The sequence below is a fragment of the Sodiomyces alcalophilus genome (genome assembly GCF_042370955.1).
Source record: "Sodiomyces alcalophilus JCM 7366 unplaced genomic scaffold ACRALscaffold_11, whole genome shotgun sequence".
Lineage (NCBI taxonomy): Eukaryota > Fungi > Ascomycota > Sordariomycetes > Glomerellales > Plectosphaerellaceae > Sodiomyces > Sodiomyces alcalophilus.
In genome coordinates, this window is record NW_027263542.1 from 390,486 (window position 1) to 412,613 (window position 22,128).

At 55.7% G+C, this 22,128-nt stretch overlaps 4 protein-coding genes across 4 annotated transcripts; 3 read left to right on the forward strand and 1 right to left on the reverse strand.

The window, feature by feature from the left end:
* Positions 1-275: 275 nt before the first annotated feature.
* On the forward strand, positions 276-2,428 carry ACRALDRAFT_1066349 (uncharacterized protein). Its single transcript, XM_071017332.1, has one exon. It carries the CDS (start codon positions 488-490, stop codon positions 2,135-2,137), a length of 1,650 nt encoding a protein of 549 aa, XP_070870914.1. The 5' UTR covers positions 276-487; the 3' UTR covers positions 2,138-2,428.
* A 4,677-nt stretch (positions 2,429-7,105) lies between these two features.
* On the reverse strand, positions 7,106-7,732 carry ACRALDRAFT_2038108 (uncharacterized protein). The gene has a single exon (XM_071020848.1). The coding sequence runs from the start codon at positions 7,594-7,596 to the stop codon at positions 7,174-7,176; it is 423 nt and encodes a 140-aa protein (XP_070870915.1). The 5' UTR covers positions 7,597-7,732; the 3' UTR covers positions 7,106-7,173.
* Positions 7,733-9,123: 1,391 nt separating this feature from the next.
* Positions 9,124-11,343, forward strand: ACRALDRAFT_1073188 (uncharacterized protein; the record flags this gene model as incomplete). The annotated part of the gene is made up of 2 exons (XM_071018073.1): positions 9,124-9,614; positions 9,687-11,343. 2 exons carry the CDS (start codon positions 9,124-9,126, stop codon positions 11,341-11,343), a joined length of 2,148 nt encoding a protein of 715 aa, XP_070870916.1.
* A 2,336-nt stretch (positions 11,344-13,679) lies between these two features.
* ACRALDRAFT_1073189 (uncharacterized protein) lies at positions 13,680-22,076 on the forward strand (the record flags this gene model as incomplete). Its single annotated transcript, XM_071018074.1, has 2 exons — positions 13,680-19,351; positions 20,609-22,076. 2 exons carry the CDS (start codon positions 13,680-13,682, stop codon positions 22,074-22,076), a joined length of 7,140 nt encoding a protein of 2,379 aa, XP_070870917.1.
* Between the last annotated feature and the right edge of the window lie 52 nt (positions 22,077-22,128).

Below are 22,128 nucleotides of genomic sequence, written 5' to 3' on the forward strand. Positions count from 1 at the left end.
GAATCCAACGGACGTCGAGGTGGACCGTGCTGAAGATGAGTGTGGCTAGTCGTGGCTCTACCTGTACCGTGGCTGTACCTCTACTGTGGCTGGAACACCAACGGGAATAATCTGAGTCATCTTGTTACCCACATGCCGCCTTCACAGTCTCCACCCTCTGATCCGCCGTCTCCGGAACTCCATGGCGAGAATTTCCCGCAACATCACCACTTTCTCAACGTCTTCGCCCATTTTTTTTTCTTCCTTTTCCTCTTTGCCATAACCTCCCAATCACTCTTTTCCATGAACCGAACGCAATCACCACTTTCTTCACCCTAATCTCTTTTCCTTTAATTACAATGCGGTCCTCTTGATCTCGGACCCCTGGTGATTCTCCCAAACGAAAGCTTGGCCCGTCCTTGGCATCACTTGGCCGTCGCTTGGCCTTCCGCTCGATCCAACGTCCAACTTCCCCCGGGCTCCGGCATCCGATACGGCCGTCGCCGAAATGATCCTGCCGCGCGACCTCATTCCCTTCCCCACCGGCCGAAATGGCAGCGACACGGCCATCCACAACGTTCACTTCAACCTGACCACCCTCCGCGAATGGAACTACACCCTCTACACCAACGGGACCCTGTCCAACGGTTCTCGCTGCTACCTAACGCCGCCCCCCTACACCCCCGTCGAGCTCCTCTCCAACGGCACCTTCGTCAACGCCACCTCGTGCTACAACCCCGTCGACCCCATCGGCCCCCGCGCCGCCACAGGGGTAGCCTTCGGCGTCGCCTACGGCTTGTGCCTCATCGGCATCCTCGTGAACCTCAATAAACACGGCCGCCTGCACCTCCCCGCCGAAAAACGCTTCAGGCCCATCGGCCGACGCTGGCAGTGGTACTGGGCCATCTGGGTCGTCGCCACCGCCTTCGTCGGCCTCTTCACCACCGTCGACGTCGACCGCTTCCGCGTCGTCGGCCTGCCCATCATCCTGACCTCCTTCTTCTGGTTCCTCATGCAGCAGGGCGCCATGGCTCTCGTCTGGGAAGCCGTCCGCCACTGGGGCAGCTGGCAGGAGCGCCAATTCATCGACCCGGACCCTTTCGTTCTCCCCGACGACGACCGCCGCTCCAAGGTCGAGTTTTGGCTGCCGCTATGGTTTTACCTTTGGCTCTGGCTCAACTTCTTCCTCATCATCCCCCGTAACTGGGGCCAGATCCAGCTGCAGCGCGACCCGGACCAGGCCGCCTCCCACGCCCGCCCGGCCGCCACCGACGCACGCTTCAAGGCCGCCGCCTTCTGCCTCGTCGTCTGCTGGCTGACCATCCTCTTCTCCCTCCGCCACTCCATCCACCACTACAAACCTCGTAACCGCGGGTGGATCAACAAGACGTGCGGCCTCTTCCGCTACACCCCTCTTCGATTCAAACTCATCCTGCCGCTCGCCCTCGTCGTAGTCGGCTTCCAGATCTTCGTCTCCTTCTCCTTCGCCAACTCCATCCTCAACGCCGTTGGGAACCTCGGCTCTATATACGCGGGCGGCTACGGCCCGATCCTTCTCATCCTCGTCATCCAGATTGCATGGGGCCTGCGCACCCCCAACGAGGACAAGGAGCTGGTTCGTCAGCGCCGCAAGCGCGGCGAGCAAACCGACCGCGAGATGGGCATCGTCCGCAAACCCGCCTGGTGGCGCCGCGTCAACGCCGCTGGGCGACACGATCCCTCTGATATCTCGGGCGGTGGACGCCATGGTGGCACCGTCGAGATGGCCCCTATAGGAGGAGGCTCGCCAAGAGCTCGGCAGGATTCAGGGGCTGGCCTCGTCGACATGTCCGCGAAACCCACTACCTCGACCCCTTCTCCCTACGCGGGGAAATCCGAAAGGCGCAGGGTGGAGAGAGCTCGCACCGCCGCCGCGGGGATCCTCTTCCCTAATCCCGAGGCGCAGGCCGCCGAGCTGGAGATACAGGCCGCTCGGCGGGCAGAAGCCATGCGGGAGGGGCCTGCGCCGCCACCGTATCCGTCAGATTCTTCTCGGCGGCGGGAGTCCCGTACCGCTACAGATGTGCCGGGTTCGGCCGAGAGGGCTGCTGGCAATGAGGCCGTCACGCCGCCCGCCGCTGTACATCCCACACCCATAAGGAGCATGCTGGATATCTGATATGCCAGGAACCCATGAAATGGCTTTCAGCCACCATGTCCCGTTTATACGACATCAATCACTGTCTTTTCGGGTAATGACACTCCCGGGCACAGTACCCTCGTAGATATGACTTCTCTATACTGGTGTTCTTGTTATTCTATACAGAATACATGTATATCTTTCTTTCTCGGGTTTCTTTTTCTTCCGCTTTTGGCATCATGGTTAGATACCGGTAACTTTCAGCAACAGGTGTATCGCGAGGAGTTAGGAGATAAACTACCTAGTCAGTTAACATGATTTTTCTACTATTGCAGTGATTTCTCTCGACTGGCCTCGTTTCAGTATCCCTCTACTCTTTCGAACGTCGAGAGGACTTCACGCTTCTCTTGGTTAGTTCAACGAGTCAAGCGCACACGGGTGACAGTCCTGCGCCCCAAAACGTTTCTTGGGCCATGTTGCAGATCGATGGTCGCCAAGATGGACCTCTTTCAGGGCATGAGAAGGGGCCCTCGGCTCCTCTAGAACGAGAATGACTCGCCCTCGACTCCTTTCGGTGGGTACCCATCCTTAAAGTTCGGCCCATCGCGGCCGCCGCCCGACTACCGGCGCAAGGCCCGTGCAACTCCTGGAACGCGGGCGCCGTTGGTACCGTCGTCTGTACCTAGTAGAGGCACATGTCAGTTCGCCCCAGAGGACGGGGTATCTTAACCAGAACGGCTATTTGGGAAAGGTTTCTACTAGCATGGCAGCTAAGCTGATACTAATCACTGGCCGCTGGCACTCCTAGATTCTACGACTACGGCTGCCTTGGGGCAAAGAAAGCTTAAACCTGCGTCCGGTGCAGCCAAGACTCCCGATTCGTTTGTGTTGGTGCATTCGATGGAGGCTATATGGTCGGTTCTCGATATCGAACAATAGACCGGCAGCAAGTTCCTCGACTCCTGTCATGGCCGGATCGGCACAAAAGATTTGTCGACGCGTACATGGGGGTATAGGAAACAGCGTGTCAATGCTGGCTTCTCGCTTCTCGCTTCTCACAGGGCGCCTGCCACGCCGAAGATTCGAGACCGCGAACGCGAACGCAACCCAGGTGTCCAGGTGCTACACATTCTGACTTTTCGAAACAGATGGAAGAGACTCGTGCACAGTTTGGAGTCTTTGGACGCTCATCCAGTGTTCCGAGTGTTCCCTTGTAAAGCTGTACTACTACAACATTGTAACGTCCTCATCCCTGGTCAGGGGCCCCTTCTCCCAGACCACACCGGTAGGGGCAGACCACAGTGGTAGTGGGGGATACAGGCCAATAAGGCCGCAGGCGTTCCCGAGGCCATAAGCATGGATGAAGATGACGCCTAAGCCCCTCGCTAAGCCCCTCGGGTTCGATATGGTGCTCGCGTTCACGTGCTCTTTCTTGCATGCTATATCACTGCGGGGTGCACTTGGCTGCAGATCGACACCGGGAGTCTATTTGGCATGACTAGGACGCCCTGAGCGTGAGACGAGATTCGCGGTGGCGCGAATGGTGAGATCGGAACCGAAGCGATGGGAATAGATTAAAGGGGTCGGACAAACCCGACGCCTCCAGGCCAAGGTACGGCAGAAATTCGAGCTACGCAGCGTGCCTTGGCGATTACTTGCCGATTACTCCAGCTCAGCGAGAGGGGAATGTGTAATGGCAGCTGAAGAACCAGAATAATCCCGGTAGGGCAACGCTCGATAATGCCTAGGCGTAGGATCAGTCATCTGTGGTCGAAGACGGCGGCAGTGGGAAATACAGGACACTCACACTGCACGCAGAAGTCTCACTTTGAACGTTCCTACTAGGTACTGGGTAACCAGAGACCGAAGGAGATGATGGACGGCCGTCAATCTAGCGAAGCAAGCGCAGAGGCATGCGTGAGAAAGTGATTATAGGCAGTAGGGATCGACGCTTGGTCCCTTCGAAGAGTGCGGGAATCGAGACGGAAAGTGACGAACGAAGTTGCACGTCTTATAAAGGCCGTGTATTCCGGCCTTGTCAGAATATGTACGTTAGGTTGCTGGATTAACGGCGAGATCGGAGCATCTAGTAAGGATGATGAGCGGGATAGTCATAGAGGGTGGTCAGATACAGGGCTCAAGGTTGGCCATCAGCTTCACCAGTGACAGCCTGGAAATGAGTCTCTATGAGGATGAGAATCAGGATGAGAAGTGCAGTATGCCACACAACGTTGCCTGGATGAGGTGATCACGGCCAACCAGCGGCGCATCGAGTAAATGGCCGGGGGGGCCCTGGACCCTGGTAGATGATGAACGGTGTATCTCTTACCAGTATCATGGGATGACAAGTACAGTGGCTCAGCAATAATTTCGACGGATTTCTACCTTTAACGCGTATACTAATAGTGGGGATTTGTTAAGAATCCGTCGGAATGTTTGCCTACCTAGTGACTGGTAAACAACGACTATTCACTCCTACGAGCACACCGAAAGAGAACCTTGGGGAAGGCATTAATTACGATGCCTGCCTTGAGGAGACTAGCGATTTTGAACGAGTCAAGGTGAATATCCCTCGAATACGGTAGGTACAATGCTCCGTGTCCTGCCACACCATATAGGACTGGAAGAAAGGTACACAGTGCTCTCCTTGTACAAAGTCTTATCCATTCGTGCGCCTCAAGGCATGTTCGGCGGGCGGTGTGTTCGACAGGGGAAGGCGTAACCCGGGAACGAGGGGTACAAGCTTACGAGGCATGGTCTAGAACCAACCATTACCTATCAGAACGGGGACCCGAGAGGCTGTCGGAAAATTAGTACAGAGTACAGTTAAATACCTAGGTACCTTAGGTATGATATACCACGAAGGCCAGGTAGCGAAATGACAACCCGGCGATTTAGAAGATATCTGGCGATGGCTTCATTTGTTTCCCGAAATGAAGTATTTCTAACCGGACAATTGGGCAATTACGTCAGAGCGAAAATACCAACGTACATTGGCCCGTCCACCAGGTCTTTCCCCACTTCTCAGGCTAAGCGACACACCATTTTCTCCTACTGGTACATTGTAATACAACGTACCTATGTACGTTGTACACTTTGTACATCACTCCGCACGACAAGTCGCCGCGCCAGCCCCGTTTCGTCCCAAGCCCTCTCCCTCAACGGGCGACTTGGCTGCTGTACGATGCACGTCGAAGCTATGGACGCGAATATATATCATAAACCAGCACTACAAAGTATGAAGTTCGGCTTTATCCGACGTCGTGCTTGCCCCTGGTATTCACGGTTTCCGCTGATTCATGATTACCATTCTCTCACCACAGCCTTGGTGAACCACCACTCTGTTGCTTACTGTTCGACTTACCACCACCACCGGGGCGCGTCTTCTCTGATTACCCTGAGCAACCAACCCATCTGAGCAGATATCGGGGAATCAATCGAGGACGCACCGCCACCCGTCGTATCCGTGCAGAACCGGCATGATTATTCTTGTCTGGACTCTTTGATTATCGTTGAATTCGAAAAAGATCCGTGTCGAAGGATTGCGGTTATCGTCCTGTCTTGTCTAGCAGTGGCTCATGTCTTGCCCAGTTTTCCATCATTGGCGTCTGAGGTCTGATTTATTAGGGTACCGACGGTTACCTGCATCCGCCCACTTTCAGGTTCCGCTCCCGCTCCCGCATCACCCTCGCATAACATAGCATCGGTCGCGCATGGCATGGCATGGCAGCGGATATCCCGTCGTCTCTTTGCTCTCTTCACGACGCCGTTCTCTCGCCCCGGCCTAAGAGTGATCCTGCTCAGCCAAGCCAGCTGACGGACATGGGTTCGACGTAATTGATGTACAGAGTGCAGCTGTGCCGCAAGACAGTACAACGCGTGTGGACTAATTGTCGCGATCAGATCCCTCTGACAGCTTCAGAACCCCCTCCTCTCTTTCAGCTTTGGTCTCAACTGACCGGGTGTTTTCTTCTTCGTCATTGCTTCTTTTGCGCACGTTCCACGGAAAAATGAATACCCGCCCGCCTCAACCGGCTTGGGCTGACTGACTCGACCTTGGGCACCATCCGTTTTCAGACTTGATCATCCTCTTCTCATACGCTGTACGTTGTACTCCTGCCTCGACCGCCGTTCGCGACTGCTGTCATGGGCCCCGCCTATTTCTTTTTCTTTGTGCCGGCACAGGGTTCATTCTTCTCGTAATGGACACCGACCCATGGATTCTATTGGCATGTACATATGTAAGCGGACTTTTGCGATCATGTCATCGGAGACCCCGGCCATCCGCTTGCGTTTTCAACTTTTATGTCATCCTCCCGCATACGGTACGCCTGTGTCACCTGTACCGTATTATGGAGGGAACACGCGCAATTTTTCTATGCTCTGGTCGCATCGTCGGATTGTGGTGAGATGGGCGACACTTTCCCCCTCGATGGCCGGTCGCCGGGAGAGATCGACGCGACGTGCCGACTGGTGCGTAGTTGCATCACAGGCCGTCATCTGACTCGGTTCCGGGCCCCTCAGTCGCCCAGTTCGTACCTCCTTGCCCAGGTACCATCCCAGGGACGGGCCCCATCGAGATCCAGGCACGGGAATCCCCCAAGGGTGGCAGCCAAGCGGCTGCCGTTTGACCAATACACCGTAAACTACCGCCTGCGTCGTAGCTATCTTTTGCCTAGGTACATACCTAGCTACCTCGACCAAGTAATGACACACCGTACTTCGTACCTGCGCGAGGCAAGGTACCATAAGGTACCGGTCGTTGCCTACCGCCCACTTTAACGCCAGGGGAGACAGGAAGCGACTTCGCCAGACAGCTTAGCATCACATCCCCAGAATCGGGGAATGAGAGCATCATTATCAGTCGACTTTGTGTTGCTGGTTTCGGGATCTGGGGTCCTTTTTGTCGAGTTTTTCTTTTCTTTTTTCTTTCTTTTCTTTTGTTATGACCCTCGTCCCCAGTCCTTTCTTTTGGATTTGGTGTTTTGTCTTGTCTTGGCATGGAAATAAGAAGAGGTTGGTTTGTTTTGTTTTCTAGATTTGCTTTTTCTTTTTCCACCTAGCCAACCCGAGTCCTAGTTCCAGCCACCGGCATAGAAGCATGCGAAGCGCAACAGGACATACGGGCAAAAGGGTATCAAGGGAGAACCAGAGGGTCGGTCCTCCATGTCGCCGTCTACGAATAATCCACCGCCTCGTTTTCCTTCTACTCCGTACTTCCTATCATTACATCCAAGCGGGGCCCTCAGAAAAGGGTCTCCGTTGCCGCAACCGCACCGGCCTAAACGCAAGCAGGTCGAGGGGTTCAATAGACCACGAGGGCTAAGCACGGGAAGCGTAGCGAGCTGGGGATGAAAGGTGCCTTGCTGCTCGATCTCCGAAGGCTGGAAGTGGCAGGCAGTGATACACCGTACGCCGTACGAACGACTACACCGAAGGCCGCACGCCGCAAACCGCAAGCCGCAAGCCGCAAGCCGCCTGGGGGGTTCCGGCAGCATCGGGCGGAAAAAGGGGGAGGGGGGAAGATTTGAAAGAGACTGGACCGTCAAGGCCCTTGCACTGACTCGTTCCCATTTGGGCCCGCCTTGGCTGGTTCGATAACGCTAAGTGCTTCGTACATGTGTTCAGGTAGCTTCTCCAAGGCTAACAACTGGGAAAAGTGAAGGAGCGATGGGCAAAAGGGGTGTACGGTAAGGGGTAGGCTCGATCTAATAAGAACCCTACCTTAAGCTGATAAAGGTCGAGGTACACCGTGTCAGGTACTTAAAGTTCGGGTATACCCCTCGGTCCACATACAGAGTACATCAGCTAAGGCATGATGATGTACCTACGCACATGAGAGCGGAGAAAGGACCACACAATATGTGCTGAGCATCGTCGGCCAAGGGGAGTCTCTTTCATCATCGCCCCTCCCCGTTGTTAGTGCCCTGGAGAATTGCCACCCCTCCCTCGAAGCCCTGCCACCCCTGCTTCATGTACGAATAGCACCTTCACCCCCCCATTCCTTCCTTCCCCCCCCTTCATTCCCCTAGCTCTTGCTTTTTTTGCATTTCTATCCTGCAGCCTCCCATCTCCCAGCCTGTTCCTGTCATCACCCATTTGGTCGAAATTCCTCGCCTCCTCTCTCCTTGTTCTCCCATCACCCATTTCGCATCTTTGCATCTCGCATCTCGCATTTTGAACCGCTCTGCCCTATTTACCTTACTCATCAAAAGTGTTATATTACCTACTAATGTATCACACTTTGTAAACATCTTCGCCTCTCCCGTGTTCTGTTTCACGGGCTTCCATCTTCCGCTACGATTAGGAACCCATCTCTCCCGTACATACACACACATACCCATAGTACGTACGCTTCGGCCACCCACGGCGCAGCGTTTGGGGGGGAAAAAAAGACGTTTTTACCCCTCCCCCCACCTGATGACCAGGAACACAGGGCCAAGGAAAAAGGCACAAGACCAGTCAGATTTTCACGCACTGCATCTATCCTTGCTTCGACCCGACCGCCGCAATCCCTCGATCTACCCATTCAGCGCCCATCCACCGACAGCCACCCCCAACCGCCCGCCTTGCCTATAGGCTATCGTCCTCGCTTAGTTGAATGGATCTGCCTGTCTTTGGCCTGTCCCGAGTCGTCATTTCTTTGTCCTCATCGCATCGTCCCGCCCTTCAAAACTCGAAGCAGCTCGGTCGGAAACACCCAGCCTCGGAAGATTCGACCAGAGCCGTTTGGGTTTTTGGATGACTTAGAGATCACCGGCCGACACTCCAACTTCCTTCACTTCCGTCCCGGACTTGCATCTCGCTGTCACGGTCGGGGCATAGCCAGCACATAACAACTGTCGCTGCTGACCGACGCCTCCACCTCACCTTCTCCCGCCCTCCTTCCTCTTTTCTCTCGCCTTTTCCTTCTCCTGGGCGCCACCCCGTTGCGAGGCGTCGACTCTGTCGATATCCACAACTGCATTTTTATCGACGAGTGGGCATCCACTTCCGACTTCTGCGACTCGATACCTTCCATCACCATGACTTCGACATTCAGACCGGTCAACACTCGACCAGCCGCCGACCCCAAGAGCGAGGATGCCACGGCGACAATCCCCAACACCCCGCGCTCCAGCGCCTCGTCTTTATCACAAGATCCGCAAACTTTTCCCACCGACGACTCGACCACACCGACTCGAGCTTCCTTCGCTGGCAGCGCTCTCGCCGCCCAAAAACCTCTCCCGTCATCACCGTTCCCCGACGCCGTGCACGCTGACAAATCCGCCAAACCCGCGACAGGCGAAACGTCGCGTTACATTAGGAAGGCGGAGAGTGTGGCAGGTGGAGATGCGGAAGACTCGGATGGCGAGACGGCTCCCGGTGATGAGGGCGTCGCTTCAGAGGGGGAAAGCGCCAACGGTGATGGGTCTAAATCGGGCAAAAAGAAAAAGTCGCAGCGATTCTACTGCACGGATTACCCGCCATGCAACCTCAGCTTCACCCGGAGCGAGCATTTAGCTCGCCATATCAGGTGGGTTTTTGTTGACTTTTCGTTGTCTTTTCCCATCATTTAGCCCCCCCACCCGTGCTGACTGACGAACAGGAAACACACTGGCGAGAGACCGTTCCAATGCCATTGCTCGCGGCGCTTCTCCCGGCTCGACAACCTGAGACAACACGCCCAGACCGTGCACGTGAACGAAGACATCCCCATCGACTCGCTGGCAGCCACCGGGGCGCGATTTCAACGTCAAATCCGGACCGACCGAGTGAGACAAATTGGAGGCAGGGCCCGGCCGTCCACGGCCGGCGCTGGCAACGGTGTCCGTGGCCATTCCAAGTCGCTGTCCACGTCGAGCGTCGGAAGCGTGAGCTCTGTGGGATCCTTCGCCAGTCCTCGTGACGATCTTCGGCGACGACCGCCCCCTCTGGTCATGGCCGATCCGCGCGGCCGTCCGGGCTTGGAAGGAGGATACCATCGCCCTGCCGAGGGGAGCTACGTCTTTCGCCCCGTGACGCCGACCGACTACAGCACCCCGACCTCGGCCACTTTCTCGACCGGCCAGGGCAGTCCTCGCTGGGGATCCGCCATCGTATCTCCCACAACCTCGCACTCTCGATCTCAGAGCATGTACTCGGTTGAGCCTAGGACGCCTGGCCGTCGTCTCAGCGTACCTTCGACTGGCGGCAATCCTTTCCAGTCGCCCCACGGCCCTCCGATGAACCGATCCGTTTTTGGTCCGGGCGCCATGAACAGCTCCAACTCGGGTGCCTTCTCGCCCGCCACCAGCAGCATCCTCGGATCCCCGACCACCCCGTTGTCAGCCTGGTCCGGCCGCAGAGACTCGTCGGCGTCGGTGGCCGACGATGTCTGGAAGAGACGTACCTGGCACCCCGAAAGCCGAGGCTTGCACCCCAACACCGGCACCTACCCGGGGAACGCCGCGAGCGCTGTCACTGCCGCTCAATACCAGCCGCCACCCCCACAGCTTCCGACCGCCAATGCGTCCAATTCCCCGCAAACCATCCGCCTGCCCGGCATCGAGTCCTTTGACCCGCTTCCACCACGCCCGACCTCCCCTCCACGGCGGAATCCGTCGCCCATGATGATCGACTCGGAACCGACCAACCCTCCAACGCTGCTCCCTAGCACCGACCCCGCAGCCGATGACCGACTCAACGCGCCGCATTGGGATATGGGGCTGCGCCGCGGTTTGACGAGGCTCGATTTGCGCTCCAATAATGCTGGCCCTCCCCGTGACAGCGCCAGCAATTGGGCGACCGAAGCAGACCAAGCCGTCCAGGCGCAGGCCGAGCGAGCTCGCGCGAACCAACCCACAGTCCGGTTCGAGCTCGACCAGCATCCGGCCCATTCGAATTCCAATCGCGACCATGGCTCGTTTTCCCGGGGCCATCAGTATACCATGTCGGCGCCTCACATCTCCACCCCGCGGGATGCCAAACGCCATGGCTGGTACCACGGGCCCATCAGTGGTCCTCCTCAACCTTCGGCCGAACCAGGCCAGGATGGTCGCGGGCCGCATGGGTCGCATGTTGACCGTATCGTACATCCCAACATGACTGCTTTTACGGGATTCCCCGCCCGGGATGCGCGAAGGGAACCCCAGCCCCCCGGCCAGCAACAGAACAGCAACTCGCAGCATGGCGGAGGAGACCGGCCTCCTAACGCAGGTTCCTCCCGGTTCGACGCCCTGGTGGCGGTCGCCGCTAGCGAGGGTAGCACGGCGGCCGCTTATTAGGAAGCGAGGGCTCCAACTGGCGGTTGACCCACCATATACATACCGATTCTCGGCATGACATGTGCGCATCGGCCCCCGGGGCATCTTGCAAATACTCTCTTACGACGAGCGATCATTTCTTATCTGGCGACGAACTCACGGACCGCGTTCCGTACAATTTGCATCATGCATGGTCATGTCATGACTTTACGAATCTAGGCTACGGTTTATTTTTTATTTTACGTTTATTTTTATTGCTCTTATCGCGTTGTTAATGCAGGCGTGAGCACTTGGTTTCTCTTCCCACTTTCTCTTCTCAAATTGGCACTCTACTTGGGCATGGAACCAGGCATCGCCACACTCGCTTACTTGCACGATACCACTCGATTCTTGATTCTACCCTTTCCTTTTTTTTTTTTTTTTCCATCGTTCGTTCGCTTACTGCGGCATCTGACTGGAGCCACAGGGGCGACGAAGCTGGTGATGGAATATACTCTCCTTCTCCTCTCTTGTTGTTTCCACGGCACCGTATTTTCGCGTCATTGGATTGGGGAGGGGTGTTAGGGACGGTCAGGTCGGTCTCTGGGTTTTGGTCACGTCTTTTCACGGTCTAGATGGAATTGCCCCGGTTTGGCTCCTGTTCTGATTATGCTTGGTTTCATGAGGAATGAGATACCCCACTCAATCTGGGAGGAGACGGACGTCTTGTTTCATCTGAGCGACCCACGCGGTCTGTGGAAGACTGAGATATGATATGAGTAGTAGCATCCTGGGCCGGTGTCCAGTACCGGCGAGGCTGCAGACAGGCCTAATACGAGTCCGAGGTGGTGATGGCGGGCTCGCAGAGGGTGCGCGGGGTTCAACGAATCTCTGTTCTGTTTCTTTTGTCAAGCGAGGTCGGTTATGGCAGGTTGTTATGATTCCAACGGATGGTTACTTATCGAGGCGTTTAGACAGGGAGCGTGGGAAGGACTCGGGTCAAATATGGCTAACAGCGGTGTATTGGATGTTGAATCAGATCACGTATTTGCGTTCGGAGGCTGGGTCCAGGCGGTATATTCTCACCCGTGAACAAACGCGAGCATAATACAGGATGATTATATGTCATCTATTTGAGAGATGTTTTCCAAGTTATGTGGTGCTATACTTGGAACTTGGATAGGAATCATGGTCCTCCGTTGCCAGCGTATTAGCAGCATCTGCCCTATTTTCCAAAGGACTACCCAGTTGGTATATAGATAGATGACCAGAGATTTTGCCACGTCAACTGGCCAATCTAGTATAAAGGATATACGGTACAGTCCCGACGCGATTATGATGTTTAAGAATAGAGGGTGCATAATAGCCCCGTGGTACTTCTCTACTCGGATAGTCGAGAAATGAGCTTCTGCTTCCACCCACATTATAGAGTCGGAGCATAGAAAGACCACCCCAGGGGCATAATAATAAAGAGGATATAGTGATATTACCCTCAGGAGTTAAGAGACGGTCCTTTATAGTCTTTATACTTCCAAACCTAGATAGATAACTTTAAGATTTATTACCCCTGAGTATACCTGTTATACTACTTTTAACACTTATATAGGGAGGATTATACTAAAGAATATATAGAAATAGAAATAACCACTACTTATATGCTTTGAGATTAAAAGAATTAACTATAGATACCAAAGACTATATACATTAATATACTCTATTCACGTCTTGATATGTCTTTTCTTAGTTGAGATAGGGGGTAAATTAACAGGCCGCGTGACGACTCGACATGTGACTACTGGGCCCCCCAGAGGGACTTCACGATCCCCCACACGCAAGACCTCTCTGGCTTATAGAGTTCACGATCTATAAGGAAGGTACCCATGCCCACGACTAAGCGGGCATGGAATACCACGTGCATTATCAAAACAGCATGTTCCATCAAGGTACACAAAGGGAGAAGAGAGAAGAGGAAGGGACTCAAGGGGTTCAAAGTAAAAGAAACCTTCCCTTGTCAACCCCATCTCAACATTCTATCCATATCCTTCTATGCTGCACAGCTTGCTATTTTTGAATAGTTTTAACAAGTGGAAAAGGTAAATTCTGGTTTCTCGAAACTGTGATGTGCTTTTCCTGATCGATTCGAAATATTAGAATCCCCCAGGCAGCCAGGCTGGAGCTGACGATCTGAAGCCACGTCTCGGCTGTCTCTGGGAGAGCTTTGGTCAGATTCCCGGAGACTTGGAGAGGCTGTAGGACCAGTAAGTATGCCTTCCTTGGGATCTACGCAGTATAAAGCAACAATGATGGGATTATAGATATGCTAACAGCAGAAGGCAGCAACAGATTTACCGCATTCTACCTCTGGCGACCCGGTCAAGATGGTGTCCTTCGACATTCCCGTCCACGACGGCGGCTATATCGGCGCCTCGTGCGAGCCCGACGTGTTGGGCAAGCAACGGTGTATTTGCTGCCACCTCGCCGCGGACAACGACGTCACCTGCCCCGACTGTGCCCAGGCGGTCTACTGTTCCGTGGACTGCCAGGACGCAGATTTGCCAGGGCACGTGAAGCTCTGTAAGCAGCTTGCCCAGTTCCGAGACAAGACTCGGCCCTCGCCCTCGCATCGACGCGTCATCGTCTTCCCCTTGGATAAGCCCGTTCCCGAACTTTCATGGGCCAAGGTCGATGAGAAGACGTGGACAATCTCGATGGCGTCGGAGGCTGAGGGGGAATCTGGAACTGAGCCCCGAGTCTGTGAAGCTGGGTCTGCGGTGGAACCCAAAGCCGCCGAGCGTGGGGCTGAATCCAAAGTTGATGAAGATGAATCCGCAACGGAGCCCGAGGTCGAACCTGCAGCTGAGACCGAAGTTGAATCCAAGGTCGAACCCAAAGCTGAGCTTGCAGACACATCGGACAATCACGATCAACCGGTCATCCAACAAACATGCGTAAACATGGGCCTCAGTGTCAGGAGGCAAACGGTCGGACATGCCATCACCCTGGCTTGCTCCCGGCCTCTCTCTGACTCCGAGGAAGGATTCAACAAGAGCATTGCTTCCACCGCACCTCCAGGCCACATGTGTGCTTGGCGGGGAACGTACGTGGCCTACGCCTGGAGGCCCGTCACCAAGAAGACGCGTCCAAGAACAGCAGGGTCAACAGTCACCCGTGAGGGCCCTGGAGCAGAAACTAGAGAAGCCCTCGTCCAAGTCGACGGTGTCGACGACATTTCGGCTCGCGACTTTCGTTATTTACTCGACTACTTCCACCACCACCACTTCAACTCCGTCTTGGTGAACGCAGATCGTTACCCGGGGCCCAAGATTTGGGCAGTCAAACTCAACTGCACTAAGCACCGCATCATGAGAAGACTCGGGGTCGACGTGAAGAAAACCACGGAAGCTGTCCAGGTTTCCCCCGTCACAATGCCGACAGCAGATGGCTGCGGCGAGGAGGAAACTCCCTGCTACATCGCTCGCGATCTCAGCGTGGACTGGATTCTACGGCCCGCCACTCCCCTGGATTCCAACGGAAAGTTGGTGGATTGCCTCACAGACGACGCCATGAGCTACGAAACCGCCATGAAATCCTCGATGCGCTGGGTCAACCTCTGCTGCCGGGCCACTGGCACTGAACCCCCCCAAGGCAGCGACCGGGCAAAGGGAAAAGCGGCCGTGAAGGATGTGCTTCTCTCTTCCCCCAGCATCATCGTCCTTCACAACAAACCTCCTAGCAGGGTCACTCCGGACCACATAGACCTGTTCAACGAGCATTGCGACATCGTTACAGCTCTCGGCAGATACCCGATGCACACTCGAGAGTGGTGGGACTTTGTCCGCCTCATCGAAAAACGGGCGACGAACGAGGGAGCGCGGCCCACCGCGTACCTCGACGACATGATGGGCCCCGAGTTTGCGAGGGGGCTATCGTCCCCTCGTAGGGAGGCTCTCGAGGAATGGAGAAACTATTATTTTCAGCCTATTCCCGAAAAAAAAGGGGCCGACGACGGTGCGAGCCGCGAGGCTGCTGCCCCTGCCCCTGCCGCTGCTGCTGCCCAACAGCCCCTTCCCGCCCCCTCTGATGCCGAGGGTCCACGAGATGAGAGGGAAGCAGAGGAGGAACTGGCCGAGGAGATTCCGGCAGAGAATATCCCGACCAAGAAGACCTCGAGCAAGAAGGCAGCCAAAAAGGCGGCCAGGAAAGCGGCAAAGAAGGCTGCGGCTAAGAATATCGCGGCAGGGGAAACCCCTGCCAAGGAGGTCCCAACCGAAGAGACTCCAGTCAAGGAGGCCCCGACCGAGGAGACCCCAGTGGAGACCCCAGCCAAGGAGGCCCCGATCGAGAAGACCCCAGCCAAGGAGGCCCCGACCGAAGGGATCCCGGCGGATGGATCTCCAGCTCGGCCGCCGACACCGGGTCCAGCTCGGGCTCCAACTCCTCCTCCGGTCTCCCTTCCTGTAGATGCCCCCGCTCCGGTCTCACTGTCCGAGGAGCCTCGAAAGGAGTCTCTTGTAGCTGCGACTTCTGCATCCGACGGTTTGTTATTGCAGACTACCGAGCGTATGCTGCTATTTGCGAAGCAGCTTCAGGACGCCCATTCCGAGCATATATCCCAGGTTATCAGCAGGATGCAAGATGCCGACAACAGGAAGTGGACGGATATGATGCAGTTTCAGAGGATGTACGCCGAGAAGGCGAGGAGAGACCGGCAGCTCATGCACGACACTGTGTCCCAGTTGGTCACCCAGAGCAAGACCGCCACCGACATGTTTTCGTCTGCCGTGGCCAGCATGGCGGAGAAGAACGGTCAGGTAACCCAACAGGCAATTCAGTCGGTCGAGGCCCAGCAGGCCCGCTACAAGGAGCAGAACCAAGCCTTGTCCCGTGCTGTCGAGACCATGGGCGCGCTATGTCAGACTTTTGAGAAACGCATGGAGGCTGATGCCGAGCAGAGGCGCTTGGACATGGCGGAGGCAGAGAGGAGGTGGGCGAGCAGGATGTCTGTCGAAGTTGATGCTCTCTCCCAGAAGCCCGAGCAACCCCGGACGATTCAGCAACCTGTCGTTCCGGAAGTGTCCGCCGAGAGCCATAAAGCGGGATCCAGCCACGACACTGACAGAGCTTTGGCTTTACCCGCTCAGCCAGCCAAGGGCAAACTTCCCAGCGCCGGACCCCGGAATGTGTCTCCAAGGCGGCCTCAATACCCACCTCGACCTCGGACACCGCGGGACGTCCGAGACGCCAACGGATCTACGATGCGCGTGTCGAGTCAGCCTGCTTCTCCGGGGAGCAGTCCCCAGCAGTCGTGGCACGATGCTGTGGAGAGAAGGCCCCAGCAGTCGCTGGACGGTGTTACGGAGAGAAGGCCCCAGCAGTCGCTGGGCGCTGTTGCGGAGAGAAGCCCCCGGGACGATGTTGCGGAGCAAAGACCTCAGCAGACGCGGGACGATTTGGCAGAGAGAAGCCCCCAGCAGTCGTTTGACGTCTCTCGGGAGCCCGGTAGTCCTCTTGCCCCGAGTACTCCGTTGCCCCATGAATCACGTCAACCTGTACATGGTCGAGGCCCCTCCCTGTCCCTGTCGCCGGTTTGTCGCAGAACGAATGCGCTTTTACCCTTGGTGCCACCTGGTCCTGCATCAGGTCCTCCTTCGTCTCAGGCGCCGCGTGCTCCCAACACGGATCCCCCTTTACCTCGGGAGCCGTTCAGCCCTGTGTCGACTTTTACATTGGAGAAGACAATTCCCCCCAGAACAGATCTTCCTGTAGTTCAGGAACCGCATGACACTGTACCACACCTTTCTCCAGTTCAGGAGTCGCGTCCTCCTGATACGGGACTTCCTTTACCACAAGAACTTGCGCCTCAACAGCAGCTTACGCCGCAACAGCAGCTTACGCCGCAACAGCAGCTTGCGCCTCAACAGCAGCTTGCGCCTCAACAGCAGGTTACGCCTCAACGGCAGCACAACCCCTCCCGGAATAATGCTCGAGACCATGGGAAAGATGGGCATACGGCAAATGCTCCTAACCCTCAGGGTCCTCGTTTCCATCATACACGTCCTTCCCCTCAGGGGCCTCGTTCCCCACAGGGACGTCTTTCCCCCCAGGGGTCTTCATTCCCACAGGGACGTCCTCCCCCCCAGGGGTCTTCATTCCCGCAAGGGCCGCCTTTCTCCCAAGGGCCGCCTTTCTCTCAGGAGCAGTATGGATATCATCCTCAGAGCGAGGCGTACCATAGGTATACCGAAAATCCACTTTTGCCTGCGGGACAGTATGCGAATCAGCCCTGGAATCAGAGTCAACCGAATCAGAGTCAACCGAATCAGAAGCAGCCTTGGAATCAGAAGCAGCCTTGGAATCAGAAGCAGCCTTGGAATCAGAATCAACCCTGGAATCAGAATCAGCATTACCCCCAGACGAATTATTCTCAGCCTCAGAGCCAACACGGCCCCATGGGAAATTATCCTGTATCTCCGACACAGCCGCAACATTCCAACACGCATAATCCTTTGCATCAGGAGCCGCTTGGTCCTGTGCCGGGTCCTTCTTCGTCTCAGAACCCTCCCTCAGCTGCGCTTCCCGCCCCTACGACGGAGGAGAACAAACAGGAGAAAGACAACAATAAGGGCAAGGCGCCCATCCGGGCCCCAGTAATTATCGCAAGGGGTTCTTCGTCGCGTCCGGCCGTCGTTGAGAAGCAGGGACCCCGTGCACCTTCTCCGCATGTTTCTGATAAAGTTAATGAAGTCAAAGGCAGTGGAGCTAAAGGCGCTGGTGAGGCCAAAGTCCACGACAACAACGTCCATGAAAAGGCCAAAGATTCTGGTAAAGGGAAAGAAAAGGAAAAGCCGGACGAGGCTGTTTTCCAGGCGGCAACGGGACCCGAAAATCACGAATGGAGCTGTGACTGCGCGCTCTGCATCCCGGACAACGATATTCAAACGGCTATAGAAGAGTCTTCCCCCTGGGAGGTTGTGCCGGCGAAGAAGAAGGTGGCCACGGTCAATACTCCCGTCGAAATGGAGCCCCAGAAGCCGACGGTAAAGGCGGCGGAATCCTCTGGCCGGAGCCCCTGGGACAAGTATGACAGATTTCGTGCGAAGGATGTCAGCACCAGCAGCAAGGGTACCAGCAACAAGAACACCAGCAGCAAGAGTACCGGCACCGACAAGAAGGATTTCAAGAGAAAGGACACCAGGTACAGGGGTTCCGGCAGGGGAAGGGGCGCGCACTCGTGGTCCCGGTCGACACGTGGTAACCAACGGGAGCAGCATTCTCCTGGCATGGACCAGTTTCCGCCTCTTGGGGCTACGCAGGGTACGCAGGCTACGCAGGAGACGCAAGAAATGCAAAAGAGGGAGTCTCGTGGGGACAAGCAGGCAGCGTGGGGATCCCGAAAAGTACGAAGTTGGGAGCCTCTTCCAGACAAGCAGGTGAATTTGGCGACGGAAGAAGACTTCCCGCCTCTTCTAAAGGCGGAGTCAAGTCGGAAGATTCAGGAAACTGAGAAGATGGCTGCGAAGTCAAAGGAGCTCCAGAAGGCGGATGACCCTCCGAAGGACGACCCTCCAAAGGACGACCCTCCGAAGGACGACCCTCCAAAGGACGACCCTCCGAAGGATGACCCTCCGAAGGATGACCCTCCAAAGGATGACCCTCCGGTGGACGACCCTCCGAAGGACAACCCTCCACAGGACAACCCTCTGAAGGTGGACGAACTTCAGACAACGGAAGAACCCCAGACGACGGAAAAGCCTCAGGAAACAGAGGAGTCTCAGAAGACGGAGGAGCTTCAGAAGGCGGATGAACTTCCGAAGGTGGACGAACGTGAGACGGAAGAGCCTCAGACGACGGCAGAGCCCCAGGCGACGAAAGAAGCTCAGCAGACGGACGACGTTCAGAAGACGGGGTGGCCGAAGTTGCAGCTCATAACGACAAAGGAGAAAGCCGAAAGGCGTGAGATGGAGAGAGCACAGCGTGAGATTGAGGAGAAGGAGAAGGAGAAGGATCCTCTTATTTGGGGGTCTGCTGTTGGACCCTCCAAACGCAGACCGTGAGTGGGAAGACATGGGACTGCAGGATGGAATGGAAGCTGGCCACTACTTGCGAGAGGAAAGTTGTATAACTATTGTTTTCATTTGAGATTTCGCAGCGTTTGTATATAATTTGCCTGCAGCATTGGCGATGGTTGGACTCTTGCCTATTCGACTTTAGGATTCAGGGGCTCAGATTCAGGGGCTCAGATTCAGGGGTTCAGGGGTAGAGCGGGGGTAAGCGAAGCCGTCTTGATAGAGAGAACATAGGAATAGAAAAGCGAATGAAAAAGAGGTCATTTACTTTGTCAGGTAATATGTGTGAGAAGATGTGAAATCGATAAAGATAGTCAGCTTGCTGCGTTTCCAGAGTCCCTGGCCGTGAATGAAGGTGACTGTCGTGGTTTTCATTACGGCCTTTGCCCTTTTTTTTTTCCTTTTTTTTCTTTTTTTTTTTTTTTTTTTTTTTTTACCTGTTTTTTTCCTCCCAAAATTAAATGTCCAAAGACCAGCCAGATAAGAGCCTGTTATATTCTTTCAAGATCAAGTCGATGTTACTGGTGCTGTTCTGAGGTGGAAATACACAACCTAGCATTCACCACTTACACGGTTATCCACTGGATCACCATGAACCGGGCGTGATCAATTAACCAGTCTCTGTCCTTTGCTCTGCTAAATACTTTATCTAGTGAATGGCTAAAATAATGATTGAACGGAAGGATCTATGGTAGAATGGCCCATGCTATTATCTATAGTTCTGAGTCTTGACTTCCCCGTGCGCCTTCTCCCGAGTCCCCTGGAAAGTCTGACCAACAAGGAAATCATCCTTATTCGTATTATATTCTATTCCTACCTATTGAATGGTTGAATTTTTATCATCTGGCTTTTCCATCTCCTTCCTACTTCATACACACACATAAACATAACACATCAAGCCCAACGTCTATCAGTTCTATCCCCTGCCAACTCCAGAACGCCGACTCTGACAACGACCCTTGAGATTTCAATCAGCGATTAGGGAACCGTACCTATAGCGTAACTACGTCTGCCATGCTTCGACGGGGCAATGCTGAGGTGGTCGCCAACCACAAACTGGATCGGCTTCGCCGACTCATATCACCTTCCGACGTGGGACTCCTGCGATACTGGCACAGCATCGGACATCATCATGTATGCACTCTCATCTTACCCCCCATCGTAGCCCGATTTGCCAGCCATTCCCTGCTAACTTTTATTCTTTCTGTCGTTCGGGTGCGAGTCCCTTGTCATCCTGTCAGCCTGGAGCTCCAGCTCTTCTCTGCCGGCGGTCCCATCGTGAACCCTGACACCAAGTCGCTATACGTCGCCGAAAGCCTGTTAAATTTTCGCATGAGCCATAAAGACGACGACAGCGTCAACCAGGACCTGCAGTTCCTTGATTTCCATGCCGTCTTCAACTGTATACTCTGCGACAAAGAATTCTCCGACTCCGCCGCCTGTACGTCCTGCGGACACGCCCTATATTGCTCTCGCCTCTGCCGTGATGAGGACGAACCCTTCCACCGACACGTCTGTCGTAGCATCAGAAAGCTGCCAAACGACGCGCGACCTTCCTCGAAGCATTTCCGCGTCGTCTATTTCCCGCCCGACAGAAACCACCCCGAGTTCATCTGGGTCAGGATCACCTTGGACAGGGACGAGGGTAAACTGCGGCTCCACTTCACTGAAGACCAGAAAGACATTGCGGCCTGGGCCGACGGCAAGAGCCAGTTCGAAACGGCGCGGACGTGGATGGCACCCCTGGCCTGGAAGGGCTACCGCTTGCGCCACCGCATGGGCAAGGGACTCGCCTTGTGCGGCAGCACCCGCCTGACCGGCAACAAGGCGTCGGACCTCAACCGCTGCATCATGAACCTGGCCAAGCCGGGACACCTTCTGCCGCGTTTCGGGGTCGAGTTTCTATTCGCGAGCTTCGTTTCCCCGCTTGGCAATATCCTGTGCCCCGCCGACGCCACCCCCCGTGATCTGCAGCACGCCGTCGACGTCTATCTGACAAACTCGCAAAGCGCGGTCGTTCCCTGCCCGCAGCGTTCGAGCCTGCACATGGTTCAGGCGCTCAAGTACAACGTCCTGGCGCACCCGCTGAACCAGGCGCTCGGGGTGACGGAGCCCGTGGAATGGGTCTCGGCGAGTATAGAGGCTGAGGGGTTTGGGAGCGGCGCCGCCTTCCTCGCCCAGCCTTTCAAATTGGGTCTTCGCTGGTGTATCCGGCCGGGTGCGCTCGACGAACTGGGCGGATTCATGGACGAGTCCCTGTATCCCGCGTCCTGGCCGACGGACGACCCGCTGCTGTCCTTCTTCTCCCCGATCATCAGGCTCCATAAGCGCGGGTTCGTCGGGGAGGGAGAGACGCAGAAAATGATCCACGGGGTACAGTACATGGCGGATCCGCTGTACGTCCACTCGGTGGTGGTGCACCACATGTACGGACGCGAACTGCTGCCGGCGCACGTCGACGCGTTCAGGGCCTACGCTGATCGAATCGAGGCAACCGGCACCGAGCCCACCCAGCAGGGATTCACTGAGTTCTGGGACGAGTGGAAGGGGAGCGAGGTGGCGAAGGGTAACTTGGACCAGGATGTTGCGTCGCCTTACACGCTGGAGGAGTCGTCCGATGGTGGGTATCTTGATCGCTTCTCCGAGTTGGTCATTACGGCTTTGCAGGAGGGGAGGGGTGTAACGGAGGAGGCTCTGATTTATATGTGAGCCGTTGGGGTTTGGCGTTATTTTGGATTGCGATGGTTGATGGAGGCATGGG